General features: G+C 43.0%; 2 protein-coding genes across 5 annotated transcripts in view; one reads left to right on the forward strand and one right to left on the reverse strand.

Moving 5' to 3' along the window:
* The window catches only part of ANXA7 (annexin A7), a 49,181-nt gene that overhangs the window by 19,490 nt on the left and 8,603 nt on the right, over window positions 1-21,088 (forward strand). The window contains exons 3-9 of the mRNA XM_034775686.1: window positions 442-670; window positions 2,878-2,985; window positions 4,276-4,319; window positions 14,108-14,210; window positions 14,517-14,611; window positions 19,713-19,826; window positions 20,330-20,500. Coding sequence (XP_034631577.1) covers window positions 442-670; window positions 2,878-2,985; window positions 4,276-4,319; window positions 14,108-14,210; window positions 14,517-14,611; window positions 19,713-19,826; window positions 20,330-20,500 — 864 coding nt within the window. The remainder of the gene's footprint in view (window positions 1-441; window positions 671-2,877; window positions 2,986-4,275; window positions 4,320-14,107; window positions 14,211-14,516; window positions 14,612-19,712; window positions 19,827-20,329; window positions 20,501-21,088) is intronic.
* The window catches only part of PPP3CB (protein phosphatase 3 catalytic subunit beta), a 131,160-nt gene that overhangs the window by 5,272 nt on the left and 104,800 nt on the right, over window positions 1-21,088 (reverse strand). The window contains exon 17 of one of the 4 annotated variants that reach the window (XR_004646459.1): window positions 6,379-7,376. The exons of 2 other annotated variants lie outside the window; for them this stretch is intronic. The gene's annotated coding sequence lies outside the window, so the exon portion shown is untranslated. Of the gene's footprint in view, window positions 1-6,378; window positions 7,377-21,088 lie in introns of those variants that run through there. One more of the 4 variants, XR_004646461.1, reaches the window with a different exon arrangement.

A 21,088-nucleotide genomic window follows, 5' to 3' on the forward strand; every position in this document is an offset into this window, starting at 1 on the left:
GGCCCGGCCCCGCACCGCCGACCCCAGCCAAAGAGGCCCCGGCCGAGCCCTCGCTCCCTCCCGATTTTCCCGGACATGCCCGGCTTTTGGGGATTTTCCCCCGGACGGGGATTTGAGCCCCCAAAAGCCGGACATGTCCGGGAAAATCCGGACGTATGGTAACCCTACATTTACTGCTCGTCTTGCTTGTTAAAGATCAGGCTCACACTTGACAAGGCAAATACATTTTGATGTTTCTGTATCTGTACTGTTTTTTTTTAACCCAGTAACAAGAGTTAAAGCAAGTTCATCAATGCAGATTTTTGAATTTCTCTTCTTTGTTAAGCCAGACCTTATTGTTAATTAAGTTGTGCATACTTTGGTAGCTAGAGAGAGAGAGTCTTTATTCCCTTGTCTGTCTCTAGCAGATACACAAGTATTCTCTCCATTATCTGTTTTCAGCCTACAGGACAAGAGTCTGTTTATCCACCTGCTGGTCAATATCCCTATCCTGCTGTTCCTGGAGGCTTCCCTCCTGTGGGAGGTGGTGCATATCCTGCAGTGCCACCAAGTGGTGGGTTCCCAGGAGCTGCAGGATACCCTGCGCCTGGAGGCTATCCTGGAGTTCCCCAACCTGGGGGGGGCTACCCTGGAGCTCCCCAACCTGGGGGGATGCCATCTTATCCTGGAGGTAATATTCAAGAACACTGTTCACAGGTTATTTCCATCATAATCAGTCCCTGTATTTGGTTCAGAAAATACAAAAAAAAAAGCTTTGTCTAGTGGTTATTGCAGGAGACTGGCACGCAGAGCTCGGTTCTGTGGAGTAGGCAATATTAATATTACAATAGCACCCAAAGGCCGAGGTGCTGGGCACTATACAGATGTGGAAAGAAGCAACCAGTGTCCTAAAGGGTTTACAATCTAATGATATAAAAGGGTACGGGATGGGAATACAAACAAATGAGTAGGTTTGTTTTGTTTTTAACTGGGGTTAGAGGAAGGGATGAGGAAGAGGAAAGAAGAGGAATAGGCAGAGTTTGTCACTAGTCCAGTCATGATCAGCGAGCTGGGTTTTGTTGGCAGCAGGGCAGAGGTGGAACTTAGTGGGAACAGGAGAATAGGGAGGGCAGGTGGGGGCGGGGGAGAGGGAGAGAGTGAGTGTTTGTGCTCAAAGAGAAAAGGCAGAGGAGAGCTGTGGAGGGAGCCAAAGAGCTGCTATTAGAGAGCACGGTTAGGTGAGAACATTCAAAGGGGAAAAATCAGAAAATTAATTGAAACGAGTTCCTGATAAAAACCAGGTATGATAGAAAACCAAAGTTCTGAAAGCACATGAAGGTCTTTCAGCTGTCGGTTCTGGTGGTCTGTCCTTGGAACTGGCTCCCAACTCTGAAATGCAGCGTATATGGTAGCTCCAGCATTTGGTGAAGAGGCAGGAGGCATATTTCCAGTTATGCCACTGACATGCTGTGTGACCATGGTCAAATTGCTTAATCTTTTTGTGCCTCAGTTTCAGATAATGGGTAAGTAATTATGCTCTTGCTATTGAGTCTTATTTAATTAATAGCTATCAAATGCTTTATGCTCTAATCAAAGGGACTATATAAATGTATAATATTAGAATACATTTTTTCACACATTTCATTAGGGAAAGGGCTTTAGGATTATTGCTGTGGATTCAGAAGTTTTGTTAATTTTGATGGCAAGGCTCTAAATACTGAATGTACATTATTATTCATGCTTCTTTTCTACCTCATCCCCATTTAAAAAATAATAATTCTCATCTGCACTAGCTGTCAATTTGCATTGTATTCCTAGCACATGTGGTCTGGGTAAACATTTATTATTTCTTGTTTCCTGCTCTGCCTCTCTGCAGAGCCAAACTCTGACATATCAGTTTTTGAATAACCAAATAGAATTCTCAGGAAAGCCCTTTTCCTCCCCCCACCCCCCTGTCACGGAGTGTGGGGGGAGACAAGGCCCTACACCCCCGGCTTCCAGCGATTCACCATGACTCTCAGCCAGCCAGTAAAACAGAAGGTTAATTTAGACGACAGGAACAGAGTCCAAGACAGGTCTTGCAGGTACAGACAAACAGGACCCCCTCAGTTAGGTCCATCGGGGGGGGGGGGGGGGGGGGGGGGGCCAGAGCCTCGTTGGTGGACCAGAGCCCCATCTGGGCTCCTCTCCATCTCCCTAGCCAGCTCCCAACTGCAACTCCCTCCAGTGATCTTACTCAGCCTCCCCCCCCCCGGCTCCTCCTCCCAGCCTTTGTCCAGTTTCCTGGGCAGAGGTGTCACCTGGCCTCCAACCCCCTTCCTCGGTTCTCATGTTTCCTGCTCAGGTATCCTCCCTCAGGGAAAGTCTTCCATCTCCCATGCAGACAGCCCCAGCAAAACTCCCCTGCAACCTTCCCAGGCCAACACTCCCCACTCAGTATTCAAAGAACACATTAAGAACAGTCCCACTTCGTCATAACCCCCAACTAGTGTTATTGCTTCTGTCTGACAATTACCAAAGGTCAAACTGCAAGCTTTATGAATTAAACATATATGTGTTTTCCCAAGTCTAACATTATTCCAAAGGAAAAAAACAAATGTGTTTCTCAATAACTCACCTACATAAATCCAACCCGAAAGTTCCACAGACTTATTTCTAAAGGAGATGAAGGTAAATCAGAAATATTACTACTTTTATTCCAATCTGGTGTCTGAACTCACGAAGCATGGTAGTAGTTTTTCAAATCTTTGTATAAATTACTAGGATATTGTTGTCTGTGTCCAAAGATTTTTAGTTACAGTTGCATTACACAACATCCTACTCTGTTTTTATTATAAATCAACTAAAATTTAAATTACCAAAAAACCTCTATTTTTTTACCCTTTTTTTCCCCTCTAGCTCCTACAGGTCCTGGGTTTGGTGTCCCCCCTAATGGATCTAGCTTTGGTGGTTATCCTCAACCTCCATCTCAAACCTATGTGGGAGGTGGACCAGCACAAATACCAGGTAGGTAATGGGGGTGTGCATGTGCCTGTGTGTGCCATCCTAGTCAGATATCAAAAAAGTCATATACCTAAGAGTTGCACCAAGGAATTCCAGGTTAAGAACCTGAAATTATGCCCTCAGCTCCCTCTGTTGTTCTTAGCTATTGCAATTGGATGCTATGTATGTTCTTATGAAGGACAGACAACTCCTGATGATTTCTAAGACCAATGAATGACTGAGAGGAGAACTCAAATCTAAATAAATACTACATATATCAGAAAAGGCACACTTCCTGTTGCTGTTTATTTTCATATAGTGATTGGGATGCTGTTGCTTCTTGATCCTGAAGGCCATTGATGAATTGTGAAAACCAGAATGCACTAGTGATCAGTGCCTGTATGGAGACGCTTCTGCATAGCCCTGAGAAATATGTGCAGTGCTCAGCAGCAAAAGTAAATCTCTATGCCCACACTGAACTAAGCACTTGGGAGTAGGGGGAAGTGTAAAGGAGGCATAGGCAGGTGCTTAAAGGCAACCCAGTGAATGTAAATGATGTGTGTCAAGGACATTTTAAGGATTTTCAGTTGTCAGCTAGGCAGCTATCTCCTTGAATGCGCTTAAGAGTAGCACTTAGAAGAGACTGAGAATGGGGACAGCTATGAGGGCCATCTTAGTTCTTTTAAGATTGCTTCACTAACTTTAACAGTGGTTAAGCCACTGTTAACATAACACAAGTTTGTATGCCCACCTACATACGAAGAATAAAATACACATGTTCCAATGCTTTCTAATGGAAAACCAGATTACTTCGGTCGTATTTTGCTTTAACAATTGTCAGTGTATCACTCTTCATATTTAAGACATTTGTAAGTGATTTAATCTTCACTCTAGTCAGCTGTAGTAATTAGAATATCTTTAATACTGAACTGCTAAGCTCCTTTTGGACACCAGTTGTTCCTTAGCTCTGAGTTTCCTGGCTTTTGTCATAGGGAGCAGGGATTAAGAGATTTCACTAGCTCCCACAGCACTAGTAAAATTGCTTAGCACTCTTGATGCTTTCTTACTAGCGTGTATACTGGAGCCACTCCTGTGGCTTATTTGCTGTTGCTAGTCATTCCCATGGTTTCCACAAGAGCTGCCGTTTGCTGAGTATCATAGGCAATTTCATCTGTGAAAACAGAGACTATGTATGCAAAGTTGATAGATGTGTAAAGTGATGCATTATGAAATAAGATGATACTACAATGTATCTTAACTCTGTATTAAGAAATAACCTTTTTCTTTTGCTTTGTTTTAAAATTTTCCTTTAAGTGGGATACCCTGGTGGACAAGTACCTTCCCCAGTGCCTAGTCAGGTATGTATTGTACTACTTTCATAATAAAACTGAGCAGTACATTGCCGTTTTCATGGGGAAAATGACAGTCTGTCTCTTTATAATAGTTCTGGGTGGGTGGGCAGAGAAGGGGAGATGCTGGTAGTAATTCTGCAGACAGTGTTACAGTCTGTTCAGTAATAGCCCTTTATGTATTATGTGCAACATGATACCAGAAGAACTGCTATGAGAGGATACAGTCCTGTATAGTCAAATGCATTGAGTGGATAGGAAACATGTAAGGCAGATTCTCTTTGCAATCCTGAGTATTACTATGTTACCAAATACTGCAGTATGTGTCTAATTCTATTTTTGAATAGCACATGCTTGACTTTCCCTTTGAATTTTGTATAAAGGTCCAATCTTGGTCAGTGTTGCCAGTGACATCACTGCGATGAGGATTTGACTGAAAGTTTTCAAAACGAATGGCTTCTTTTTATTTCCAGTTACAGAATGTTTCAAAATCAGCTATCACATCAGTTACTTGTAATCAGTTTAACTAATACACTTTTTGGGGAAAGTTTGGCTGGTAGGAGAGGTATAAATTTGTTCTACTTTGTCAAACAGTCTTGGAAAATGGCTAACTTCCCTTCAATGGAAAAACACTTCTTTGTTCATGGTTTTATCGTTTGCGCTGCCAATAGTACAATATAGCACAGCTGGGCAATTGAAATAATTTATAGTGTTACTATTATACACAATGCAGGGGAAGGAAAAAAATTGTACAAAAGACAGTCTGAGATAGAGTCCTGCAGGATCCACTACCATAATAGCAGGGGCGTGTAACATGTATTTTGTTGCAGGCAGGATTGGGTGGGCAAAAAAACCAAATTGTGGTAATTTGTGGGAAAATAAAATGCAAGTTTAGCTACACCTGCTGTTTAAGTTGACCTTATTATCGATCACTTAGTTTGAGCCTCTTTTTAAAATTTATTTCTATCAGAAACCTAGTGCTGTGAGCAGTTTTTCCATTAAGTGTTTTCAAAAAGCAATAACAATCCTAACATATACCTAATTGGAATGGTATGTTTCAAAATTCTAAAAACAGTACTTAAGCAGTGTTTTTTTAACTTACTTTTTATAATAATTTAAAAAATCTACACCTTTTAAGGTAAAACTGTGGTGCAATTTGCTTTGATGTTCCATGTGATATGCACAACAGCAGTTTGTCATAAATAGAATTTCAGCAATGTGTAAAGCAAGCTTTTCTTTTCTTTTCTTTTTTAAATAAAGGTTTTAATACTTAAATTGAAGTGAGGGATAGAAGGAGATTTGATGTCTATTATAACAGGAGTTAAACAAATCTTTCCTAAGCCATGTAAAAAAATACTACACCTCTACCCCGATATAATACTGTCTGATATAATGCGAATTCGGATATAACGTGGTAAAGCAGCGCTCCGGGGGACGGGGCTGCTTTACCTCGTTATATCCGAATTTGTGTTACCGCAAGCAGTTCCTCTGGCCCGCCCGTTACTTGCTGCAGCCCTCCCTGGCACCCACCCTGCCCCAGCTCACCTACGCTCTGCCTTCTCCCACGAGCGTGCCACAGCTCCGCTTCTCCTTCCTCCCAAGCTTGCTGTGCCAATCAGCTGTTTGGCATGGCAAGTCTGGGAGGGAGGAGAAGCGGAGCTGTGGCGCGCTCATGGGAGGAGGCGGAGCGGAGGTGAGCTGAGGCAGGGGGGCTGCAGCAAGTAAGGGAAGGCGCAGAGGAACTGCTCCTCACTCCAGCTCATCTCCGCCTCCTCCCCTGAGTGCGCCGCCGCAGCCCCGCTTCTCCCCCCCACCCTTTCCAGGCTTGCCGGGCCAAACAGCTGATTGGCGAGGCAAGCCTGGAAGGTGGCGGGGGGGGAGAAGTGGAGCGGCGGTGGCGCGCTCAGGGAGGAGGCGGAGGCAGAGCGGAGGTGAGCTGGGGCAGGGAGCGGTTCGTCTTCCTACCCTGATATAATGCGGCCTCACCTATAACACGGTGAGATTTTTTGGCTCCCGAGGACTGCGTTATATCAGGGTAGAGGGGTGTGTGTATGTGTGTGTGTGTGTCTGTGTGTGTGTGTAATAGGCACCCAAATAATCTCCAAGCCAGATCTTGACAGTAGCTGGCTTTTTGCATTGGTACTAAGTGTCACTGATTAGTGAGTGGGCCATATCTGCCATCCTGGAGGAATGTATGACTTTGAAACCAGAAGTGGCTTTATGCCTTTAGCAAGTGACTACAATCAAACCCATGCTTTAATGCAATTTTAAAAACCTCTTTTCTAGTTCTTCTTATTTATTTGTACCAAGACCAAAGGTGTACGTGGTGTCTCGCAAAACAGATTGTTAGATAAAGTACCCACCCCGAAGAATTTACAAACTAGATTATAAACATGACACAATAAATGAGAATGAGGGGAATGCGGCAGCGTGGTTGGACATGGTTACATACATAAGATTATTCAGACAACTGGCTCATAGGTTATATGGTAATATATAGAACAGAAAAACAAAGCATTGGTAATTTAATGACCAGATTTATAATCTGACTGTAAATTCTGCACCATGCTAATATTTAATGAAGCTCTGAACAGAAGAAGAAGAAACCCTTATGGACATCTAGTTTGACCTGTGTAACACCGGATACAGAATTTCATCCATTAATTCCTGCATCAAGCCCATAGTTTGTGGTAGAGCTAGAACATAATTAGAAAGACATCCAATATAGATTTAAAGACTTCAGGTGATGGAAACCATTACATCCCTTGGTAAGCTGTTCCAGTGATTAAGTACCTTAATTTAGAAATCTGCACTTTTGTCTCACTTTAATTTATCTAGTTTCAGTTTCCCGGCATTGATTCTTGTTATGCCTTTACTAGAGTAGAGTCCTCTTCTATCAGAATCTTTTCCCCATATAGGTACTTATGAGGTGATTCAATCACCTCATAACTTTCTCTTTGAGAAGCTAAATAGATGGAGCTTCATAAGTCTTTTATTGTAAGGCACATTATCCAGACCTCTAATTCTAGTCGCTCTTTTCTGAATCCTTTTCAGGTTTTCAACAGCCTTTGAAAATAAATCAAACAAAAGTTTAGGAGTTACATAATAATTAATTTTTAACTGCATATGAGGCTTTCCTCTTTCCCCGAGAATTTAGAGTAAACTATCAAATCCTACTGATAAGAACAGAATTTTAAATAATTATTTGGAAAACAACATTCTTTAAAAATCTGATTAATTGAACTTGTGTGCATGAAAAAACCCACCATAAAACTGGTTGCTGCCTTTTGACACAATAAGTATTTATTTCCAAGTCTGCACATTTTTGTACTGAAACATCTGGATCATCATTTTGTTAAAAGGTGGATTGGAGCATAATGCAAAGTAAATGATGTAAGCAGCATGGTGTCTCAAAACATACTTTTTAGTACCATGAGAATAATACATAAAATATTTCTTCATTAATCTGTGCCTCAAGGGAGTATGGAAAATAACATGAAACACACTAATTGAAAATACACCCAGACTAGAATAGGGAGGACAGTGGAATATAGTTATGCCACTAAAGGTATTGCTTCACAATCATTTCCCTTTGATTTTTCACTTACCATACAACACTTACTTTTAGTTTGGAAACTTTCTTAAGATGCTGCAAAATGATGGTTTACTTTGGATGCACCCACACTTTAATATTAGACTCAGCCAGATGTGTCGATCATTTTATATATGTGTTTATAGTTTGGGGGTTATAGGCTCTCTGACTTTATTTTTAAGGCCATAGATGTTTGTTTAGATGACGTTCCTTATACATGCAAACTGGCAACATTAGGGTGACCAGACGTCCCGATATTTAGTTGTTTGTCCCACATCCCGACTGATGTATGGTCGGGATGCCATTTGTCCCGATAGTTTGCACTCTTTTTTTTTTATTTCCTTCGGCTGCAGGCCCCCCCCATGTGTCCCGATATTTTGTTCTTGTCATCTGGTCACCATAGGCAACATACTATTCTAACTGCAGATTAAAAAAGATTAAGAAAGATTAAGGCCAGAAGTATGTCAAAGCAAGTACAGATAATGCAATTCTTGATTCCTTTGTAAAGACATTATCTTGCATAAAGTCTGGGGGTAGGGGTGTGAAAGTTACTCACCCCAAGCCAGAGGCTAGCTGCAGGGCTGTAGCTCTGCTCTCTTGGGGCTAATATTCAGGCCTATAGCCTGGAGGAAGGATCACTGCACCCTATGCAGAGATTCCCAGTCCCTGGATCCATGTAAGTATAGATCCAGTGGACACTGTCCTTTTCACCAAAATCAAAGCAGGTGTGGAGTGTTCTCTCTTGGCATGCATAGGATATGGAGACTCCATCTCTCTTCCCCCCTTCACTATGCAGTCATGTCACGTGTGTTTTTCCACACTCAAACCCCCATATGGGGGCAAAGAGGGCCTTTGCCAGCAAGTGAAGTTCACCCATTTTGTTTTAGCTGCTTGATTACATAAGTTTCTAAGGATACTCAGTTGACTACTGTATACATTAAAAACTGCCTGCTTATTTAAGAGACCTGTGTATGGTAGTTGTGCACCAGAGACAGTAACAATTAAGCTGGTTTCCTTTGGATTGTTTTTATTACAAGTGCCATATAAACACATTGCTTAGTAAATCCCACAAATAGATACTGTGGCACCTTAGAGACTAACAAATTTATTTGAGCATTAGCTTTCATGGGCTACAGCCCACTTCTTTGGATGCATAGAATGGAACATATATTGAGGATATATATATATACACATACAGAGAGCATGAAAAGGTGGGAGTTGTCTTACCAACTCTGAGAGGCCAATTAAGTAAGAGAATAAAACTTCTGAAGTGATAATCAAGATAGCCCAGTACAGACAGTTTGATAAGAAGTGTGAGAATATTTACATGGGGAGATAGATTCAATGTTTGTAATGGCTCAGCCATTCCAAGTCTCTATTCAAGCCTAAGTTTTTCATTGGAGTCTGTTATTGAGCCATTACAAACACTGAATCTATGTCCCCATGTAAATATTCTCACGCTTCTTATCAAACTGTCTGTACTGGGCTATCTTGATTATCACTTCAAAAGTTTTTTTCTCTTACTTAATTGGCCTCTCTGAGTTGGTAAGACAACTCCCACCTTTTCATGCTCTCTGTATGTGTAAATATATCTCCTCAATATACAAATGATTGCACCAATTCCACTGCATCTTTGCACCACTATGCTCACATGGCTGGGGAATGCACAAGATATTTGCCCTCATCAAAGGAAGATCATGGCTTCTTGCAGACTACTCCACTACCTCTGTGGAGAAAGAAGTGGTTCAGGACTATTTAGAAAAGCTGGACGAGCACAAGTCCATGCATCTGAGGTGCTAAAGGAGTTGGCGGATGTGATTGCACAGCCATTAGCCATTATCTTTGAAAACTCATGGTGATCGGGGGAGGTCCTGGATGACTGAAAAAAGGCTAATGTAGTGCCCAGCTTTAAAAAAGGGAAGAAAGAGGAACCGGGGAACTACAGGCCAGTCAGCCTCACCTCAGTCCCTGGAAAAATCATGGAGCAGGTCCTCAAGGAATCAATTCTGAAGCACTTAGAGGAGAGGAAAATGATCAGGAACAGTCAGCATGGATTCACCAAGGGCAAGTCATGCCTGACTAACCTAATTGCCTTCTATGATGAGATAACTGGCTCTGTGGATATGGGGAAAGTAGTGGATGTGTTATTCCTTGACTTTAAGCTTTTAATACAGTCTCCCACAGTATTCTTGCCGGCAAGTTAAAGAAGTATGGGCTGGATGAGCGGACTATAAGGTGGATAGAAACCTAGCTAGATCGTTGGGCTCAACAGGTAGTGATCAATGGCTCCATGTTGGCAGTCGGTATCAAGCGGAGTGCCCCAAGGGTCAGTCCTGGGGCTGGGTTTGCTCAATACCTTTATTAATGATCTGGAGGATGGCGTGGACTGCACCCTCAGCAAGTTTGCAGATGACGCTAAACTGGGAGGAGTGGTAGATACGCTGGAGGGTAGGGATAGGATACAGAGGGACCTAGACAAATTAGAGGATTGGGTCAAAAGAAATCTGATGAGGTTCAACAAGGACAAGTGCAGAGTCCTGCACTTAGGACAGAAGAATCCCATGCACTGCTACAGACTAGGGACCGAATGGTTAGGCAGCAGTTCTGCAGAAAAGGACCTAGGGGTTACAGTGGACAAGAAGCTGGATATGAGTCAACAGTGTGCCCTTGTTGCCAAGAAGGCTAACGGCATTTTGGGCTGTATAAGTAGGGGCGTTGCCAGCAGATCAAGAGATGTGATCATTCCCCTCTATTCGACATTGGTGAGGCCTTATCTGGAATACTTTGTCCAGTTTTGGGCACCACATTACGAGAAGGATGTGGAAGAATTGGAAAGAGTCCAGCGGAGGGCAACAAAAATGATTAGGGGGCTGGAGCAAATGCCTTATGAGGAGAGGCTGAGGGAACTGGGATTGTTTAGTCTGCAGAAGAGAAGAATGGGGGGGATTTGATAGCTGCTTTCAATTACCTGAAAGGGGGTTCCAAAGAGACTGATCTAGACTGTTCTCAGTGGTACCAGATGACAGAACAAGGAATAATGGTCTCAAGTTGCAGTGGGGGAGGTTTAGGTTGGATATTAGGAAAAACTTTTTCACTAGGAGGGTGGTGGGCACTGGAATAGGTTACCTAGGGAGGTGGTGGAATCTCCTTCCTTAGAGGTTTTTAAGGTCAGGCTGGACAAAACCCTGGCTGGGATGATTTAGTTGGAGATTGGTCCTGCTTTGAGAAGGGGGTAGGACTAGATGACCTCCTGAGGTCCCTTCCAACCCTGATATTCTATGATTACAATTTACTGTAAAAGTGTGAAGCTTCCTGACAAAATGTCCAACTCCTTTCAAAAATACTGACTATACAATACGCTAACTTTGTATTCTTTGAAAGAGAGGCTAATTATGATAAATGGTGCCAGGTAACGATCAAGACACCTAGTGATCCATGCTAGTAAAGAACCCAAGTCCACCTCTAGGATTGGTTTGCTCTTTACATTTTACATGCAGTACTAAGGAAACTGCAAGGGTTTCTATGGTGTTCCTGCCAATGTACCTTAGCTGTTATAAAGGAATGACCTCAGCATATATAGCCCTGCATGCATGCTACCTGAAAATATACATGGGCATCTGTTTCGGTTACATGGAACAGTGCCCTACTATAAAACAGTATCTATTTGTTTCAGAGTAACAGCCGTGTTAGTCTGTATCCTCAAAAAGAACAGGAGTACTTGTGGCACCTTAGATCTTGTGCAGGGGCAGCATGTGCGGGGACTGCACAGCATGGAGCACAGCTCTGTTTGGACTACCAGTGTGCTTTGGGACAGATTGGAGTGGGCCAGGGAAGGACTGGAACAGGGGTAGTGGCAGGGCCAGCTCTAGGTTTTTTGCCGCCCCAAGCAAAAAAAATTTTGGCTGCCCTCGGTCCCAGCCCTGGGCTCCTCGCCACACCCCCTGCCACCCCAGCCCTGGGCCCTCCACCCCCCCCCCTCCCCCCCCCCCCCCGCCCCCAACCCCCCACCCGCCCCCCCTCCCCCCCCCCCACCATTGCCCCCCCCAACACCTCCTGCCGCCCTAGCCCTGGGCTTCCCCACCACCACCACCTGCACCCTCCTTCTGCCGCAGCCCTGGGTCACTGGTAACTCGCTCCCAGGGCAGGTCATTCAGCAGGAATTTTAGGTGTGCACAGAACACAGACAGGATTGGTTCCCATATGGTTACAGAACTGCAGTAAAGTGGAACAATTTTCAGCTTGTGTGATTGGAAGATATCTGGATGCATATTATAAGACTGTCCTACATAAATGAGGAAAAGTTGAAGTGCCTTTATTATTCTTTTGTTCCACTCTTTCTTTCTAAATTTGCCAATGCAATATCACTGACTTCCTTTTAAACAAACAAACAAACAAACAAACAAAAAAGGCAATGGCTGTTGAAAATAGCAATTCCAGTCCTAATAACCACTGGGAAGCATTTCTTGCTCAATTTTATCCTACTTTTTCTATAGCAAGTTACAGTGGATCAGTATATTTGATTTGGGAGAAATGAAGTAACAGCCGCCCAAACTGAGCTTGAGCACTCCTTAATTTTGAGGTGTTCAAATCTGGAAGGCAGGTGCGGGGGGAGTGGAAGGGGGCTGTGGCTCCGCAGAGGAGCACAGTAGCATGTATGCAGCGTGGTCTGAGTGGCACGGTAAGGGGGCTGGGGGGTTGGAGAAGGGGTAGGGGGTTCTGGGGGGGCAGTCAAGGGACAGGGAGCAGGGGTGTTGGATGGGGCGGAGGTTCGGGGAGGCAGGGAGAAGGGGGGGTTAGATGGGTCAGGGTTTGGGGGTTTGTCAGGGGACAGGCAGAAGTTGGATAGGCATGGGAGTCCCAGGGGTTTGTCAGGGGACAGGTAGGGGGTGGGGTCCTAGGGGAGAAGTTGCGGGGGTCTCAGGAGGGGCAGCTGGGGACAAGGAGAAGGGAGGCTTAGATAGGGGGTGGGGTCCCAGGAGGGGGCAATCAGAGGACAAGGATCAGTGGGGCTTAGATAGGGGGTGGAGTCCTGGGGGGCAGTTGGGGCAGGGGTCCAGGGAGGGGGTGATCAGGGGACAGGGAGCGGGGGGGGGGTTGGATGGGTTGGGGTTTCTGTGGGGGGTAGTCGGAGGGGGTGGATGGTGCCGGGGGGGGCTACCCTCCCTCCCCGTGGAGTGTCCTATTTTTTAAATGTTAAAATATGGTATCCCTACCTTCACAGTGCAGCTCTCCAGTCAAAGCAGGCTGCAGCGTGAGGTCTCAGCTTCCTCACTCACTCCCCCTCTTTCCTGGTGGTAGTGGCCAAGGGAATGCTGGGAAATGTAGTTCTTTCCCTGCTCCAGGGCTGGCTCTATAGGCAGGGAGCTAACCAAGGAACTACAGCTCCCAGGGTCCCCTGTTGGTTCTCAGCTTCCATGCTGGATCCCTGCCGCCCCTGCAAATGGGCTGCCCCAAGCACGTGCTTGCTTTGCTGGTGCCTAGAGCCGCCCCTGGCTCTGAGAGGAGGATTCCTTTCTATCAAGTTTCAGAGTAACAGCCGTGTTAGTCTGTATCCGCAAAAAGAAGAACAGGAGTACTTGTGGCACCTTAGAGACTAACAAATTTATTAGAGCATAAGCTTTCGTGGACTACAGCCCACTTCTTCGGATGCATATAGAATGGAACATATATTCTATCAAGCCCCTGCAGAATCCCCAGTGCACAGGCCAGCTACTTAGGCACTGTACTTGTGAAAGTATCTGCCCTCCGGTGGCTTGCTTTTGGAAACTCTCTCTATGCAAAAAGGAGAGTCTTCTTTAACCCACACAGCAGCTTTCTTCAGTATTCTGCATGTGGTCTGTTTGGAAAGCCCACTGATTTCAGTGAAAGTGCTACATCCAGAATGCTCCCTAGAGATCAGCAACATGTATTGGAAAGAACAGTTCTGTCCTAAAGGGTCACTGAGTTTGCGTCCAGAATATATCCTCAGCAACGCAACTGCGCAAAACAGTGTTAATTTGGCATTAGTGGATCAAAACTGTTCATTGCGCTAAAATGCCTTCCTAACTCTGTTAAGAGGTTGTTCCTCTCCCAAGAAGTGTGTGGTAAAACTTACAAGTTCCTTGCATCTCTCTCTGAAATATTAACTGTAAAGTTTAACACTACATTAAATTAGTACTTTGCATTGTGTAAATTGGCTGGTAATGCATAACTCGTTCATTCTTAGCCTGCAGCAATGACTCAAAGTACCCAGGGCACAATTCGAGCTGCGCCCAACTTTGATGCTGGGAGGGATGCAGAAATACTGCGCAAGGCTATGAAGGGATTTGGTAAGACAAGATCTTTATTTAGTGATTACTACAGAGTTTATGTTTATTAGCCAAAAAGTTAAAGACATTTTTCTTTTCTTCTGATTGCATAGATCTTGGGTAAAAAGTTTTCAGACTCCTAATTCTCAGCTGGTGCTTTTGAAAACTGTACCCTTTAAGCATATATATTGGCCAACATTTTTTATTTTAATATATGTATGTATAAAAATATGCACTGTATTTGTTAAAACTCTAAAATTGTAAAATGAACAGTTTTGGAGGAGTATGTTTATATTTCTTGTAAAAAATTGCCTTTTTATTTCCTAGGAACGGATGAGCAAGCTATCATTAATGTTGTGTCCAATCGCTCCAGCGATCAAAGGCAAAAAATCAAGGCAGCTTTCAAGACTATGTATGGCAAGGTATGTTCATTGGTTACTCTTCTAACCAATAAACAAATTGCAAGTGATACAATAACACTAGCAAACTTGGTTGTCTGTAATGGTATTTTAGTCCCAGGTAGAGTGCACCTGATTTTTGTTTTTAAAATTTCTGTGTACACTTAGCTACATTCCTTGTTTTACCAGTAGCTCCGGGAACTTCAGTACAGCCCTGACAATTGGCGGGATTTCTTCAAGCAGTGTCTTTCCATGACCAAACATTAAGTTTCCTTTATTTTTATTAATTATTTGAAGGGCAGAACATAATGAAATTCAAACTATACCTAGGTGGAAGACATCAGAAATACTTTGGCAGGTAATATTAACATATGGGATGGGATCTTGATTAATTGGAAAGACACTCTGAAACCAAGGATACACAATTCAACAAGAATCAATGTAAAGTGTTCAATGAAAGACAAACTATTTACATGCAGTTAGACAGACTGGGGTCTAAACCCTAAAGTCCTTACTCAGGCAAAACTGCTATTGAAGTACATAGAGTTTTGCCAGAAATACAAACTTCAGGAATTGACCATGGAGGATAACCTACTATAGGTGGAACAGGATCTGAGTTATACACAGTAATTTATGGTACACCTCTACCCCGATATAACACTGTCCTCGGGAGCCAAAAAATCTTACTGCGTTATAGGTGAAACCGCGTTATATCAAACTTGCTTTGATCCACCGGAGTGCGCAGCCCTGCCCCCCCGGAGCACTGCTTTACTGCATTATATCCGAATTCGTGTTTTATCGGGTCGCGTTATATCGGGGTAAAGGCGTATAAGCAAACTCCGTAAAACTGTTACACTCAAACAAGTGTTAGACTATGTTCATTTCAACTTTAATATGAGTACATATGAATTACTTCACTTGGTTTACTCATATTAAAGTTGAAACAAACATAGTCTACACTCTAAGCAGCACTGAGTAAGCCTCATTAGAGAACTATGGTTAGATTTAGATAATATATTTTAAAAGAAAATTTGAGCTCTGAGGACAGGAAATGAAATAAAATAATAAAACATTTAGTTTGTGACTAACCTTTGCACTGTGTCCTGATTATAAGACCAGTCTGATACAGTTGTGGTAGTGCACCTTGTCACTGAACAAGTGGTAAATATGCATTATCTATATAGTAAACTCTGTTCTCTCCATTTTGCACACTCCTGGCAGCTAATTTGTTCGTCATGACCCATCTTCCAAGAAACAGGGTGCAAAGTTTCCATATCTGCTTTGGTGGAGTTGGCCCTTTCTGGTGATCAAAAAAGTTTAGACATTCTTGCCACTTTCTGTGATTTTTGCACCCAAAAAAGGAAGTGTGGGGCTTGAAATGAGGAATTCTTCAGGAGTCTGCTGAGAACTCACTTAGCTACCGTGCTGCATCTCATGACACTTAACTCCATAATATTATTTTAGTGATAGTGTCTCAGGGGAAAGATGAGAACAAAAGCTTTGGGGGATGGCGGGGAAAAAGAAACCACCCTGGAAATTTTGAAAAGAGTTTAGATCCTAAAAATGGGCAAATATTGTAACTGCTAAAATATTACCTTCATGCCAATGTCTCTCAGGAAAATCTAGCCAGAAATATTATTGCTTGAAATATTTGTAATTTAAAAATAGGGCAAGAATATCCATGTTAGATCTATAAAAATGTTCCTTTTAAATAACTTCTGTGCTCTGGCAGTGCCTAGAAGCCACAACCAAGACTGAAACCCTGTTGTGCCTAGGTCCTGTAGCTACACCAAGTGAGAAACTTGCCCCCCCCCCCTCCCCCTCCCAGAATTGAGACTCCAAACAGAGTGGGGGAGAAGCTAGCAGTATGGAGAGGACTTTGAAAAGATTAGCTCTCCTGGTTCATGGTGCTGTGCCACTCTGAGAGAAAGGAAGGAGATCTGTCTTCATTTTTGTTAATTGCCCTCAAGTCTGGTGGTGGGGAGTTCCCTAGGTATGGGTCTGTCACATGACTGCTAGGTATCATGCTTTGTCAGCAACAGCATCCCTGTTGATCACAATTTGAAGGCAGGTGTTGCAGCAGAGTAGTCTAGGCCTCTTCTAGTTTCTAGGCCTCTGTGCATAGAAAACTTTAAAAAATGACATGCCCATGAAAAGAAAATTGGGTCTGTGCCCTTTTTTGTCTTTTGATATATAAAGAAGGCCCAAATGTGTTTTTCCTTAAAATCAAGTATGTGTTTTCTACATGTCTTATGGTTGAGATTAAGATTTTATCTACCCTGTTTTTCCTAAAAGATTCTGTGGGCAGTTGGAGAATTAGAACAATTATGACCCCACAGCTGTCAATGAGTGAAACCTAATTAATTCAACGAGGAGTCCGGTGGCACCTTAAAGACTAACAGATTTATTTGGGCATAAGATTTCGTGGGTAAAAAACCCACTTATTCAGATGCATCTGTTAGTCTTTAAGGTGCCACCGGTATCCTCATTCTTTTTGTGGATACAGACTAACATGGCTACCCCTCTGATACTAATTAATTCAGGAGGGGAAAGTAGTTGTATTCAGTATGTTTAAAACTTTGTGCTCTGTTAGAAATAGAAGAAAGTATCTTTGTTAAAGGTAAAACACCCTTCAGTTAAGGATTGAGAGCTTTTATAACCCTCCCTGGAGACACAATCAGAATCAGGGATGGTCAGACATGACATTTCTAAAGATAAGGCAAGCATGGAGTCAAAACAAAAATGATGTTCAGACACATGACTTCAAGATTTCTTTATACACCAAAAAGAAGTCCAAAAGAGCGCAAACCAATTCCCCATCTACCTCTACACCCCATTTGTAGGTCTCATAGTTAAAGAATAGCACTAAGACCTTGAAGCAGTTCTGATATTGGGGAGCTAGGGTAGAGTATCAGTGTGATGTGCTTGTCTGTCTCTCTCAATTAGTGGGATGGACTATGCAGTCTTCAACATAGCCTTCACCTTCAGATGCAAGGAGACAGCACTGGTTCAGCAGTGACAGGGATTCTACAGACTGACCTACCTAGCTTATTGTCTGTCTTCTCAAAATGGAAAAGCAGCACTGGTTCAGATACATACGGAAGGCAGATAGATGACCATGTATATTTCAATAACTTACCAGTCATTAAGTGAATAGCTGAGGATGGGTGCTGTAGATGGAACCTGAATAGCTACAGAAGGAAGCTTTTTTGTTTTTATTGAAATACCAAAGGAAATGTGGATTTTTCAGTGTGTATCAAGGATGTTTCACTCATCTGCCAGGAAGCTAACATGCTCTTGAACTTCCCTTTTGCTATAATAATTAACCCATTCATCCTGCCACACCAGAAAACTAGAATGACCATGGTGCTTTCCAGCTGTGAGAGGGCAGTTAGTATATTTTATTTAATGTTCTTTCACTACAATACTGTGTCCCAAAGGGTAAAAACCATGTAGTGGTTGAAATCTAACATTAGGAGACCTAAGCCCTGAGGTAAGTGGGGAACCGGGAGGAAACACAAGGAGGAGGGTGCAACAGGGGAGGCCTCCTGATTCATACTGAGAAGTTAGGGCAATTGGCTAGTTATCTTAGGTGCCTGTACACGAACGCAAGAAGCCTGGGAAATAAACAGGAAGAATTGGAAGTTCTGGCACAGTCAAGGAACTATGATGTGATTGGAATAACAGACACTTGGTGGGGTAACTCACATGACTGGAGCACTGTCATGGATGGGTATAAATTGTTCTAGAGAGCTGGCTGTATTTTAAAGAAGCCTTATTGAGGGTGCAAGAACAAACCATCCCAATGTGCAGAAAGAATAGCAAATATGGCAGGCGACCAGCTTGGCTTAACAGAGAAATCTTCAGTGAGCTTAAACACAAAACCAAAGCTTACAAGATGTGGAAACTTGGACAGATGTCTGGGGAGGAGTATAAAAATATTGCTTGAACATGCAGGGTTGTAATCAGGAAGGCCAAAGCGCAATTGGAGTTGCAGCTAGCAAGGGATGTGAAGGGTAACAAGAAGGGTTTCTACAGGTATGTTAGCAACAAGAAGGTGGTCAGGGAAAGTGTGGGACCCTTACTGATTGGGGGAGGCAACCTAGTGACAGATGATGTGGAAAAAGCTGAAGTACTCAATGCTTTTTTTGCCTTAATCTTCACAGACAAGGTCAGCTCCAAGACTGCTGCACTGGGCAGCACAATATGGGGAGTAGGTGAGCAGCCCTCAGTGGTGAAAGAACAGGTTAAGGACTATTTAGAAAAGCTGGACATGCACAAGTCCATGGGACCGGATGCAATGCATCCGAGGGTGCTCTGGGAGTTGGCTGATGTGACTGCCGAACAGTTGGCCATTGTCTTTGAAAACTCGTGGCAAACAGGGGAGGTCCCGGACAATTGGAAAAAGGCAAATATAGTGCCCATCTTTAAAAAGGGAAGAAGGAGAATCCAGGGAACTACAGACCGGTCAGCCTCACCTCAGTCCCGGAAAAATCATGGAGCAGGTCCTCAAGGAATCCATTTTGAAGTACTTGGAGGAAAGGAAGGTGATCAGAACAGTCAATATGAATTCACCAAGAGCAAGTCATGCCTGACCAACCTGATTGCCTTCTATGATGAGATAATTGGCTCTGTGGATATGGGGAAAGTGGTGGACGTGATATATCTCGAGTCGCTTATTTTTAGTATATAATCAAAATATACAGTTAGAGTTTGGCCAAAAGCTGAACCTCTAATCCAAACCCCTTTTGAATTTTGTGGGAGGAGGGCTTATGTTTGAATTCTGGATCCAAAATTCAAATGGGCCTATTTTCTGGTTCTCAGAAACAGCAGATGCCACAACCTTTTCATTAGCTAAAATAATGGAAATCTTGAAAAATCAACTAATCTCGTGAGACTTCTGCCTTTTTGGTCTGAAATCTTGCATAGCCTGCTCAGTAGTTTATAGCAGTCTAATAAACAGTATTAATGCCTAGAGTGATCATCTGAACCCTAACCCCAGCCTATAACCTCTAGCAAATCTGAAGATCTGGATTCTGCCTCTTCAGCCCCTTCCTAATTAGCACACTGTTCATGTACTACGTATTTGTATTCCAACCTCATACTTATTTTTGTAACTGGACAGGATTTAATTAAAGATCTGAAGTCTGAACTAAGTGGGAACATGGAAGAACTGATATTAGCCTTGTTCATGCCACCTACCTATTATGATGCCTGGAGTTTACGTCATGCAATGAAGGTAAGGGAGGATGTGGAATCCCATCACTGGAGGGTTTTAAGAACAGATTAGACAAACAATTGTCAGGGTGGTATAGGTTTACTTGGTCCTGCCTCAGCACAGGGGGATGGGACTAGATTACGTCTCAAGGTCCCTTGCAGCCCTACATTTTTATGTTTAAGTATCTTTATTTCCTTTCTAAAATTTTCCTTTTCTCTGACTATGCCTCGGCTCATTGTTCATGCCCTGTTAGTAGTTTCTCAACGTTCCTAACTCACCAGTTGTCTAAAAAACAAAATAAAACAAATCCAACCCCATACCTTACATTTTGAATAATGAGATCAGAGAGGATTTAGAATTTTCAGAAAGGAGGGACAGATGCTGCTCTTACATTTTGAAACTCTTATCTAAATTGTAATAAATGACTGATTGTAACAGTTGGTTTTATAGTGTCACAGAAAATTGTAAAGAAGAAGGGTAAGTGTGCTTTGTTGCAGTAATACTTTCTCTTTCTCTGCCTATAGGGAGCTGGCACTCAGGAGAGAGTGTTGATTGAGATTCTTTGTACAAGGACGAACCAGGAAATTCGAGACATAGTCAGGACTTACAAAACAGAATTTGGAAGAGACATTGAACAGGATATCAGAGCAGATACCTCAGGACACTTTGAACGATTACTTGTATCTATGTGCCAGGTGAGCCATAGGGCATTTTTTTTTTGACAATGGTGAGTTTGTTGGTAAACCAAAGGTGTAAGGACCCCTTGCTGCATACATTTCATGCATTTATTACAGAACAGACTGGTGAGTGGAGTTATAGCTCCGTATCAGATGCTTACAGTAAACGAACACCGTTTTTAAAAAAAGTCACCTGTTTTTATAGCTTGAAGAAGAGTATGATTGAGAGATCATCAAAATGTGTATGCCTAATCAGAGCCAGCTTCTGTAAGACATTATGTGGCACTGGTCTATGTCTTTATAGCAGAATGACAACATACGGTCTCGTCCTGTCTACCCAGGAATCCCTGTTGAGTTGAGTGACCCAGTTACAGCACTGTAGCCACCCCCAAAAACGCATTTAGATGGGAACACATCATGGTGTAACAGTGCTCTAGAACTATGCTGGAGCCCAGGGACTTTTACCATCATTCAAGAACGTGGTTCCAGGAGGGTGCAGTCCCTCTTACACTGTAAGACCAAACCATGGTTTAACACATAGTGGGAATCAAGTGCTGAAACCTGAGTCCCAGAAACCTGTCTCCTAACAGAATAGATGTCTTAATA

The sequence above is a fragment of the Trachemys scripta genome, chromosome 7 (assembly GCF_013100865.1).
Source record: "Trachemys scripta elegans isolate TJP31775 chromosome 7, CAS_Tse_1.0, whole genome shotgun sequence".
Classification (NCBI taxonomy): domain Eukaryota; kingdom Metazoa; phylum Chordata; order Testudines; family Emydidae; genus Trachemys; species Trachemys scripta.